Source organism: Cyprinus carpio, chromosome B8 (assembly GCF_018340385.1).
Source record: "Cyprinus carpio isolate SPL01 chromosome B8, ASM1834038v1, whole genome shotgun sequence".
Classification (NCBI taxonomy): domain Eukaryota; kingdom Metazoa; phylum Chordata; class Actinopteri; order Cypriniformes; family Cyprinidae; genus Cyprinus; species Cyprinus carpio.
The window spans coordinates 13896783-13908169 of NC_056604.1; the positions used below are offsets into that span (position 1 = coordinate 13896783).

The 11387-nt window shown below is 33.8% G+C and overlaps 2 protein-coding genes across 7 annotated transcripts; both read right to left on the minus strand.

Annotated features, from left to right (window-relative positions):
- Positions 1-771: 771 nt before the first annotated feature.
- Positions 772-4620, minus strand: LOC109094420 (CMRF35-like molecule 9). Of its 4 annotated transcripts, XM_042729860.1 has the most exons (7): positions 3671-4620; positions 3525-3582; positions 2916-3251; positions 2719-2799; positions 2224-2328; positions 2003-2034; positions 772-1857 (listed from the first exon to the last, which is right to left on the minus strand). In XM_042729860.1, the coding sequence occupies exons 2-7, from the start codon at positions 3559-3561 to the stop codon at positions 1753-1755; spliced, it is 696 nt and encodes a 231-aa protein (XP_042585794.1). In that variant the 5' UTR covers positions 3562-3582; positions 3671-4620; the 3' UTR covers positions 772-1752. The 4 variants fall into 4 exon arrangements, 3 of the variants coding, with proteins under 3 accessions (XP_042585794.1, XP_042585795.1, XP_042585793.1); XR_006155436.1 differs by having other exon boundaries at positions 2140-2328; positions 3525-4620; XM_042729861.1 differs by having other exon boundaries at positions 2719-2796; positions 3525-4620.
- A 711-nt stretch (positions 4621-5331) lies between these two features.
- On the minus strand, positions 5332-9229 carry LOC109094543 (CMRF35-like molecule 5). 3 transcript variants are annotated; one of them, XM_019108251.2, is made up of 7 exons: positions 7672-9229; positions 6873-7208; positions 6681-6761; positions 6455-6526; positions 6206-6310; positions 5879-5934; positions 5332-5664 (listed from the first exon to the last, which is right to left on the minus strand). In XM_019108251.2, the coding sequence occupies exons 2-7, from the start codon at positions 7189-7191 to the stop codon at positions 5488-5490; spliced, it is 810 nt and encodes a 269-aa protein (XP_018963796.2). In that variant the 5' UTR covers positions 7192-7208; positions 7672-9229; the 3' UTR covers positions 5332-5487. The 3 variants fall into 3 exon arrangements, with proteins under 3 accessions (XP_018963796.2, XP_018963795.2, XP_018963794.2); XM_019108250.2 differs by having other exon boundaries at positions 6681-6758; positions 7561-9229; XM_019108249.2 differs by having other exon boundaries at positions 7561-9229.
- Positions 9230-11387: the final 2158 nt, after the last annotated feature.

Here is an 11387-nt window from a genome sequence, read left to right on the forward strand (position 1 = left end):
ATTTTGCACAAAAAATTACGGAAACTTGCTTCCGCTTGTGAGCAGCTAATTGTTACAGAACCGAGTTCTGATTGGCCAATCGCCGCTATTTCTTCTTCTTCTTTTGTGTTTTATTGGCGGTTGTATCGCCGGTATTTAATTTGTGAATTATCATAAGTAGAGAATTTTAATATTTCATTTGCATGATAAGTTTTACATAATACACATTATTTATCTAAAGGGGATGAGCCCTGATTTTATATATTGTATTCAACTTAATTTAATTAAACCTCATCCGTCAAGTGATTTTTAAATCATTTTTAAAAATCGTGTGTTGATCATTATGGTAACCTACAGGATTTGTTACTGTTGTCACATTTGAACTGGGAATACATTCATGTATTTGAAAAAAAGTAACAAAAGTGTCCCTCAGGGGTCAATTTATATATATATATATATATATATATATATATATATATATATATATATATATATATATATATATATATATATATATATATATATTATTATTTACAAAATATATATATCAAAATGAAATATAACATATAACATATACATATGTTTAGGATATAATTCAGGTTTATTATTTATTTATTTATTTGTTTGTTTTATCATTATTATTTTTTACAAAATATTTTAAAATGTCTCAATACATATAACCTAGTGACTGCAGGAAAAAAAAAAGTTAACCATGCATTCATAAATTTGCAATCATTTTATTGAAATATTTTAATGAAAGTTAAAAAAAAAAAAACAGTACACTGTGCACGTTTCTGAATATTTAAACAATATCATATCTAAATAGTCTTTTGGATAAAATATAGAAGTCACTTAATGTTCGGCCCCTTTACATGAAGTGAGAGTCAGTGCTCTTATGAATGCTAAAAACATTCATAAGAGCACTAGACAAAGTTATCATCTGTATAGCAATGATTATTAATGAAAACTATAACAGTTATATGTTTTGTTGCATGATTACATTACATTAGGCTGCATTTAGTCATTTAGCAGACACTTTTATCTAAATCCACTTTTATACAAATGAGGATATCAATAAACAACTGATAAAATTATCCACCCCTAACATATAGATATTAACAAATATTAATGCATTTTGATGCAATGAATATGGTATAATTTAACAGTGTTTATCCTTCCAAAACAGAGAAAATATCTTTCACAAACATCTACATTTCTGTCTCTTAAGTGTTAGTGTATATAATGAGTTGTATTTGTAGGGGTTATTATAGCACAATTCCCCCCACCCCAGACCTCACTAAATTTCAAACCCTGGCTATGGCCGTGAGTTTAGTGCTCATAAGAATTCAGCATAGGCTGTAACATTTGGCCACAGTACATTAGGCTATGAGCAACCAAACAGATCAAAGCTGAGGGACAGCTCCTCATTTCGTTTGCAAAACACATCGCAAAATGTTTTATTCTTTGACCACATACACCACAAATGCTCTGCAACAGTCTCAAAACTGAATGCAGCACAGAGACTGATCTGCCATCCAGGAAATGGTGAACTAACGTTCATTTGGTCATCAGACTAATAGATGATGGCTAAAGCTACTCTGCAAACAATATACTTTTTATTGACTTATTACAGAAATTGTGTTATCATACAGATTAAACAGAGAGATGCTGCTGCTGCTGCTGCTGCTGATGAGATTATGATTAGGTCTAAATATGGAGTAATTATAATAGTAAATAATTTGTTCCACATTCCAGAATGACTCTGTTCCTGAGTCACGTGCAGTAATATACTGTAGTTGAATAGTTTAGACAAGAACAGTCTTCTTTAGGTGGATCATCCAAACTATACACTACCATTGTACAGACATCGTCCACAGCCTGACAGTGAGCAAAACAGAATGACAGTTTATATACTCAGGCACGCATTTATGTTAATTTTTATATTCTTTTATTCTTGAAAAATGTTCAGATAAATTTGTTTGGTGCAAAATGTTCTTGCTGGCACACAGAAAGGTTTCTATACCTGGTTGAAGTCTGGTGGATCTTGAACTGTATCTTCAGTTGTGTGAGGTTTCAAAGCATCAACATGTGAATGATATAAATAATATTAGATTTCATTTATCATTAAAAGGTTATAATGAATTATAAAAAAATAAAGACCTGAGTAATATGAGACTTGACTGAAGATGAGATTTGGAAGCATCATGCTAGTTTAAACCAGTACTTTGATGTTCATTATCTTACATCTGGACTTTGCATCTGATCTTCTGCTGTAGATACACACTAAAGCCACAATGATCCAGAAAACCAGGAATAACATAACACCTGCACAAACCACAGTCACACTGCCTGGAATAAAAATAAGTACACATACAATAAATAAGCGTAAATACAATAAATAAAAATAAATAAATGACCAGTTACTGTTATTGTAAGAATCCTAATACAAAAGACTATACTGTTGATTAAAAAATAAAAGTCATCAAAAAAAAAAAAAACTTAATTATTTCAACTGATCAAAATGATTCAAATCCAGTAAACTTCAACTTATAAAAATGATAAAAAAAAAAAATAACTTTAATCAAAAAATCAAAATTAAACAAATAATAAAAATTTTTTCAACTGATCAAAATGATTCAAATAATAAAGATTGTGAATTACAAACTGCACTGTAAATAATTTGATTAAATGTCTTGAGGCCAGTAGTATCTCTGTTTTGCTAAATGGATGAACTTGTACCTGCTGAGGTGAGTGTTGTTGTCCATGTAGATGTTATATGTGTGTTTTCAGGGGTGTGTGTAGATCTGCTCCCGGGAGCTGCTGAGAATAGAACAGAAAAAGAGGAATTTAAGTATAATAACCATTTTTGTGAAATATTTAAATGGGAAGATGAATATATAGGCTACATTATATTCACAAACTGTCTGAATATTTACCTTGATGAACAGATAGATTAACTTTCTTCAGTGTGTCTTTGAACCATTGATCAAGTCCACAGTAATAATAACCAGAGTCTGTGAGTCTGAGATGTCTGATGGTTACAGTAAAGGACCGTCCATTTACAGAATCAATCAAAGAGTATCTTCCATCTGAGACGGCCTGATCATGCTTTACAGTTTTAATCAGAACATGATGAGATGATTTACAGGGATGACGGCAAAAGTACTTGGGTGTATTTATATGGCGATCTGGATATGGACAGCTGATCTTCACCGTTTCACCCTCTGTACTCACATAAACAGGTCCAGACTTCATCAACACACTGGGCAAAACTAAAACACAGTCAAATCAGTTGGGTTAAACAGAGATGTACATACTGTAAGAATTGTTAATTATATATTTTGACATTTCAAAAATAGAAACAATTTCATTGTGTTTTATATTGATGGGATTCTCATCTGTACATTTCTAAATATAATTTACAGAATTTCATCATATTGTGATGTCAAAAAAAAAAAAAAATTAAAATAAATCAATGTTTGGTATGTCTATCAAACAGAGAACATTATGGAAAATGGAAAGAAATGGAAAAATAAAACATTTACCTATGAAAAGACACAGAATCTTCACAAGAGTATTCATTCTCTGTGATATCACCTCCACCTGAAAACATCTTTATAGGATTTATAAAGAAACTATGGCATTAAAACAAACAATAAACTGTGAAGCTCAGTAAAAGTTTTCTGCTTACTGTTTCTCACACTGCAACTGCAGATGAACTTACTTCCGAGAGAGAGAGAGAGAGAGAGAGAGAGAGAGAGAGAGAGAGAGAGAGAGAGAGAGACTTCTACTTACAATGGACAAACCAATGACAGTTAAACAGTGAAAGTGGTACAGTTTAAAGAATTAAAACTTTAAATCTCTTTTTAAAAAAGCTAATTGTATGTTGTTAGAAACAAGAAAGAGTGACAGTAAGTAAAATTTGAACATTCGTACAGATAGATATTTTCTGCTCAGTTTTCAAATGTATGGAAAAACAGATGAAGTCAAACATAATACTGCACAGTACTACACTTTTGAAATCAACACAAATCAGACTTGAAAGTGCTGTGTGTTCTGAGATCAATTGCAACTTCTTCCAGAGATGCGGTTACTAAGTCCCGGTGAAGAGGAAAGGCCTCAGTATTGCAACACCTCCTAAGCTATTTCAGTGTGTTCAAGTAAACAACACACTAACTCAACTCAGTCTAACACCCAACACTTCTCACTTCTCTCTTGATATCAGCATTGTTTGGATAAACGTATAAATATTATAATTATAATATTAAATTGTAATATTATAAATATTTTTATTGATGGTTTCATTTGTATATTGCATTTCTAACTTAATTTGTATTTGTAAAAACCTTGTGTCAAAGCCACAGATTGCATGTAAATGACATTTAAGATTTTATCACACTGGTTTTGCACACAGCTTTTGTTTTAAACAGCATTTTTATAACAAACTGAGCTGTCATCAAGCCATTCTTTAAAAAAAAAAAAAATGATGTGTATGTGATTGTACATTGGACAAAAGAAAGTCTTATAATATTAATACATTTTTAAAGATAATGGTGCTTTAAAAGGTTCTTCATAGCGATGCCATATAACCATTTTTGTTTTTACAAAGAACCATTCAGTCAAAGGTTCTTTAAAGAACAATCTCTTTCATACCTTTTTATAATCTGAAGAACCTTCTTTTGCCACAAAGAACGTTTTATGAAACAGAAAGGTTCTTCAGATGTTAAAGGTTCTTTATGGAACCATTTAGACAAAAAGGTTATTCTATGGCATTGTGAAGCACCTTTATTTTTAAGAGTGTACACACCAACTCTAATCACAAATTCATTCACTTTAAAATTAATCACAGAGCATATTTAACCACACGCATATGTTATGCTATGGGTATATTACCCCACCCATATTGCATATTTTGTGGACCAGGTTGCCTTGACACTTTGATACATATGCTATGAGACTGTCCAGATGTGCAAACATTTTGGTACATTGTGCTTGATGTTTTATACAAGTTTATTAAGATTAGTTTCCCAAAGATCCTGTTATTTTATTATTGAATGATAATTCTCAATTTTCTGTAAGTGAGAAAGAACAGAAATTTTGGCTAGCAGCTTTGACTGCGGCAAGGAAATTACTAGTTTAACGCTGGAAACCCCCCCATGACCTTTCTGCTAAGCACTATTCATTCCTTCTTGGAAATACTTTATCTGGAACTGTCTTCTGCATGGACTAATCATGCAAAGCCTGCTACTCTATCAATTTGGAAGAACTGGATTTCCATAGTCTCTAAGATTTTGGGTCATTTGATCTAATGATGTCATTCTGTTGTTAAAATGATTACCAATTCTGTTTGTATATATTTTTACATATTTATTAGATTTTATGACAGCAGGATGTTTGCAGGTGTTTTTTTTTTTTTTAGCAAACTGACCGTATGCATCATTTCATGTCAACAGGGTTTTAAAAGTCACATTTTCGGGGAAAGAATGACACTGATCTAGTCATTTATCCTCAGTATTGCATGATAAGTGAATACAAATCGTTCTCAACATTCTGAGGTGCAGGATCACAATGCTGCACAGTGGAATATATTACAGTAGAATCACCATCTCTAGCTAGACCAACCAGACTGTACTCAGTTACAATTTCATCATAGAGGTGGTTGACATTATCTGCAGTCTGAGAGACCTGATGAAAGAGAAAGAGAAATAAGGGCTGACATAACAAAACATAAGTTCAGTGTACATTCAACATGTTTACATTAATCATATTAAACTAAACTAGCTTTACTACAACAAAGCAGATGTATTCATGTCTATAATGTTGATCAGATGGTTTGTACTGTAATTAGATGTTGGTACTTAAGGGTAAAATTGTGTATAAAGAGTAGATGTTTTCATACCCGGTTGAGATTTGGTGAATCTTGAACTGGATTTTCAGGGACAGGTGGTTTCAGACCTGGAAAAATGGCCATAAATATACTGTAGAACCCAGTCACAGTGACTTAAAGGGCAATAGTGATCCGAAGGAAATAAGACATGATCTCAAGACTAAATATCCATCAGTCACACAAGTCCTCTATTTCATTTTTTTTTAAACAGACGTAATAAATTATTATTATTATTATTATTATTATAAATATTATCATTATTATTATTATTATTATTATTTGTGAGTCTTTCATGAAACTATCAATTCATTATTGGGCGTTATGTGTGTGTGGTCTTACATTTGGACTTTAAATCTGATCTTTTCCTGCAGAGAGACACTAACGCCACAAGAACCCCGAACACCAGCAGCACCAGAAAACCTGCACAAACTACAGGCACACTGACTGAAATAAAAAGAGAAAGGAATAATCATTAAATATTCTAAATATTCTAATAAATTCTTATCATATGTATGCAATGTTATACAATGTTGCAAACAAATTAGAATCTTAAAATACATTAAAAAATAATAATAAAAAAATAGTAACCCAGTAGTGTAGATCCCTTTGATTGGACAGCTGGCGATGTTGCAGAGAATTGCTCATTTGAATAGGATATATCTGAGAGAGAGAGAAAGAGAAAATCACATATGATTATAAATATCAAATATAATATAAGTAGGCCTAAGCAGACTAGATTGACTATATTTTCCTAAATGATAAGTAATCAAAATATTGTTGTCATACTGATCATTAGTTTGCTGACAGGATGTACCTGTTGAGGTGAGTGTTGTTGTCCATGTAGATGTTATATGTGTGTTTTCAGGAGTGTGTGTAGATCTGCTCCCGGGAGCTGCTGAGAATAAAACAGAAAAAGAGGAATTTAACTATAATAAACAATTTTGTGAAATATTCAAATGGGAAGACAAATGTATACATTATATTCACAAACTGTTTGAATACTTACCTTGATGAACAGATATATTAACTTTCTTCAGTGTGTCTTTGAACCATTGATCAAGTCCACAGTAATAAACACCAGAGTCTGTGAGTCTGAGATGTTTGATGGTTACAGTAAAGGACCGTCCATTTACAGAATCAATTATAGAGTATCTTCCATCTGATAAGGCCTGATCAGGCTTTACAGTTTTAATCAAAACATGCTTAGATGAAGTACAGGGATGACGGCAAAAGTACTTGGGTGTATTTATATGGCCATCTGGATATTCACAGATGATCTTCACCGTTTCACCCTCTGTACTCACATAAACAGGTCCAGACTTCATCAACACACTGGGCAAAACTAAAACACAATTAAAAATGTCATATTTTTTACAGATAGACAGTATACAGACAGGTGTCAGACAACTACAACTGAAACAGTTTAAAATCTCTAATAACCAAATTCACTGTCTTAAATTCTCTCTGAAGTGCTCACATAATTCAGGCAAGATCATTTTACACACACACACACATACACAAAAAAACTGTGTGGATTTATTACAGAAGTTTGTTTTTAAAACACTTTAGTGATATTATCATTAGTTAGTTCAATTCAGAGGTCACCATATGTTCATGTATTTCCTGTTTTAATATACACACGACTGCAATACAAGATCTTTGATTAAGTATCAAGCAGGAAAAAAAGTATTTACCTATAAAAACAGAGAGAATCTTTAGATGGACTTTCATTCTCCCCAATTTATCACATCCTCTTCAAGCAAGATATCTTCTTTATAAAAAACACAACAATAAAATCGACTTACTGACTCTCACTTGTTTGTTCCATCAGTTGCCAGAAGAACAGTGCTTTCTAAAGAGAGAAAGAGAGACAGAGAGAAAGAGAGCGACTAACCTACAAAAAAGGAACCAATGACTGTCTAGCAGTGGGACTGACATGGCTGCAGGGGCCAAGACGTAGCAGTTTTTGGCTCAGGAAGGAAATGAAGCCGATCAGCAGTGGAGCTGACACTTTTTGTCACTGATGAATTTGCAAGTACATATTTGATTTTGCAAGCTTAGTGTTGTTAAAAAAAAACTATGAAAGAAAAAGAGGCAGACAATCTTTTAGCTATTAATAGTACTTCTGTATTCTTCTTCCAATAAAAACAGGGGCTGTGAATTTCTGTGAACATCTGTCTGCTCTAAAATACATTTACCAAGTCATTTAATTGCTCTTCTGTAAATTATGCTCCTTTATGTTTTCATTTTTCTTTGTCGTAGCTATTTTTGCTTTACCGCAATATCTACACATTGACCATGTCTTCAACAGAGAAATGACCATGAGTTACTTTGAAAATGGTAGTGTCTACATATTCCAAACTGTCTGCTTTGCATTTGGGTACCATTGAATTGCTCCAGTTATATGAAATGATACTGTTGTACAGAGACTACAGTTAGGTATGTCTTCTTTATCCACAAAATAAGCTACCACTTCACATTTTAATTACATTCATTAAATGGAAAATAACAAAAGAGTTCAGAGTTGATATTTTGACCCTTTGTTCCATTTTTAAAAATCAAACTTAATCCATACAGAACCATTTGTGGCGGTTAATTCACCAATTTGTTATCGAGCTAAAATTCATGAAATCAAGTGGAACACAATACAGTCAAAACATCTAATCCACATCAGGTAAGATTACATACACAGAGATCTCAGGTACAGTAGGTCATATTTGCTAACTTCTAAAGTGACATCTAAATTATTTATCACAATTAAAAACAGATGTGCTTTTTCTCATCTTGATTTCAAAGCTAAGAGGGAAAAATAATAAATGCTGTCCATGGATGTGGTCATGTTTGCAGATGTGAGAGAGAGTGGGTTGTATTAATTGTTCAAATTTCCCTCTTTGTGTATATTACAAAATATGCTGCAGAATGCATGGGATGGACCTTCACCTCAATAGCTTAATAAACTCAATACTAGAACGTATATGGTCTGCTGTCATTGGTACAAATGGAGGATTGTTTGATGAACAATTTAATGAATAGCATTTGTAGTGAAACCATGATTAATAAATTTTTTAAACAGTATATAATTTAAATTAATACAGAAGCTCAAACTCTAAAAAAATACAAATGAAAAATCCAAACTGATCATGTAATTGAACATAATATCACATGCATAGTCAGAATAGTTCATAGATCTCATGTTGAATGCCCTACTACTATTTAACAAAAACATAACATTGAGGCAGATCACTACTTTTTTTTTTCTGAGATCATTTGACTTAATTTAACTGTGCTGTTCTCTGAGGTCCACTTATAATGTTATCGAGATTATTACATAATTTACATAACATTATTTAGAAGTAATATAGGCTATTTTCTGTCCTGTTTTGTCCCCCCCACCCCGTTTGAATAGGTGTGGCGGATTGTAGACTTGGAAGTAAAGGCCCACTGCTATGATCGGCTAACACTGTATGTTTGACACAATCTTCACAGATGTACGCTGCTGTGATTTAGATAAAAAATGCATAAGTAACAATAAAGATCAAGCGATCTGTAAGTGCAGACTAAGCAATAGTGATCACATAAATCAGACAAAATAACTGCACCAGTCTTCTGATGTCCAATCCTTGTACTTCCTGCAGAATTTCATCTTTCCTTGATGTTTTTCTTGGAGAGAAGTGGCTTCTTTGCTGCCCTTCTTGACGCCAGGCTTCTTGGCCTCACTGTGTGTGCAGCTGCTCTCACACCAACCTGCTGCCATTCCTGAGCAAGCTCTTCACTGGTGGAGACACGATTCCATAACTGACTCCTCAGGAGAAGACGTCCTGGAGCTTGCTGGACACACTGGGATGTCCTGAAGACTTCTTCACTGCAGTCAAACCTCTCTCCTTGAAGTTCTTGGTGAATCGGTAAATGGTCCTTTCAGATGCAATATTCTTTGTGCAATTTCCTTGCATGTGAGACCATTTTGATGCAAAGCGATGATGGCTGCACGTGTTTCTCTGGAGGTAACCATTGCTAACAAGAACACAATGATTGGAAGTGTTTCTTCCCTCCTTTTATAGCAGTCAGTCTAATTTGTATGATAGTGATTTTACCTGACTAGTACTCATTCACACTTTCACTTGTGCTGCTGATATAATTAGTCAATTAATGTTAGCTGGTCATTTTGTCAGGATCAAAAAACAGTGAAATTAGTTTTTTTTTTTTTTTTTTTTTGTGAAAAGTTTATTTTTTGGCCAATGAAGATTTTAGCAATTATTTAAAATGCATCTGATCACTCCACACAATAATCTAGAAACAATGTGAATGAACACAACACCATCTCAAGCCACAAACTCAGCAAAAAAAAAAATCTATTTCACCAATGTTGATTTAGGCCATGACAGTATGGGTGAATCAGTGGGCGGAGCTAAACAGGCAGTGATGTCGATCTTCTTCTGCGGAGGCAGGGTTTATCCACACTATTACATCATAGATTAGAACATTCCAAAAGCTGTCGTTTTGGGAGACTGCCTTCAATATAAGCTGTTTTTAGACTAACGACAAAGTTTTGAGTTCTGAAACGTACAGAATGTTTTTATAGTACAATGACCTCTTATTTGTTGAAAGTACAAGATAGGATCCCTAAAGTTGCAGAGACTAAAGTCTCGAACCCAAAGAGATTGTTTGTGCATAGATAGGATCCCTAAAGTTGCAGAGACTAAAGTCTCGAACCCAAAGAGATATTCTTTATGAAAGTTAAGACTGGCCCACATCCTCCTTAAACGCCGCGTTTAAACACGCCCCTACATGTCTACATCACGATGTGGGAAGATTTGCATAACGCCGCCCAAATGTTCACGCAAAGAAAGAAGGATTACTTTGATTCTCGTTGTAGTATTGTTGCTGCCGCCGCCATGTTGTGAAGATGGTGTGTGTTTCGTTGCGAAAGCGAAAATACATTGTTTGGCCTTCCAAAAGAGGACACGACCAGAAATCAGTGGTTAAGTTGTATTTACGACACTGTTCCAGAACAGTTCAACCCAAATACACATACCCTTTCACCCCATCTGACCAAAGACTATTACCCCAGAGAGTAGACTACAATGCCGGCTGTTCTGACTCACAGACTGTAAGTACATTTTCATATTTAAAGAATTTGCCACTGATGATCCAAACGTGAGTTTTGAGCAGTGTAGAGTAGTACTTGTTTGTCATTTGTCCGATCACAAATGCAGACATGGTTTTATGTCTATGCGGCTCGATGCAAAGCAGTGCGTAAAAAGACAGTATAAGTCATTATAATCCGTAATTATGTCCCCACTGGATGCTACAAATGCCTTGTTTGTAATCGGTTTTATTGGTTTTATCTCGTTGCACTGGGACACGCATCACAGTATGGTAAGGGGCTTAACATGTCCGTCACACACTTGAGGTATTCAGCCAATTACAACGCACTGGATAGCTGGCCAAACAGAGCACACCTCGCTTTTCAGAACGATGAGCTTTGTAAAAATCAATGCATTTCAGAAAGGCAGGGCATTAA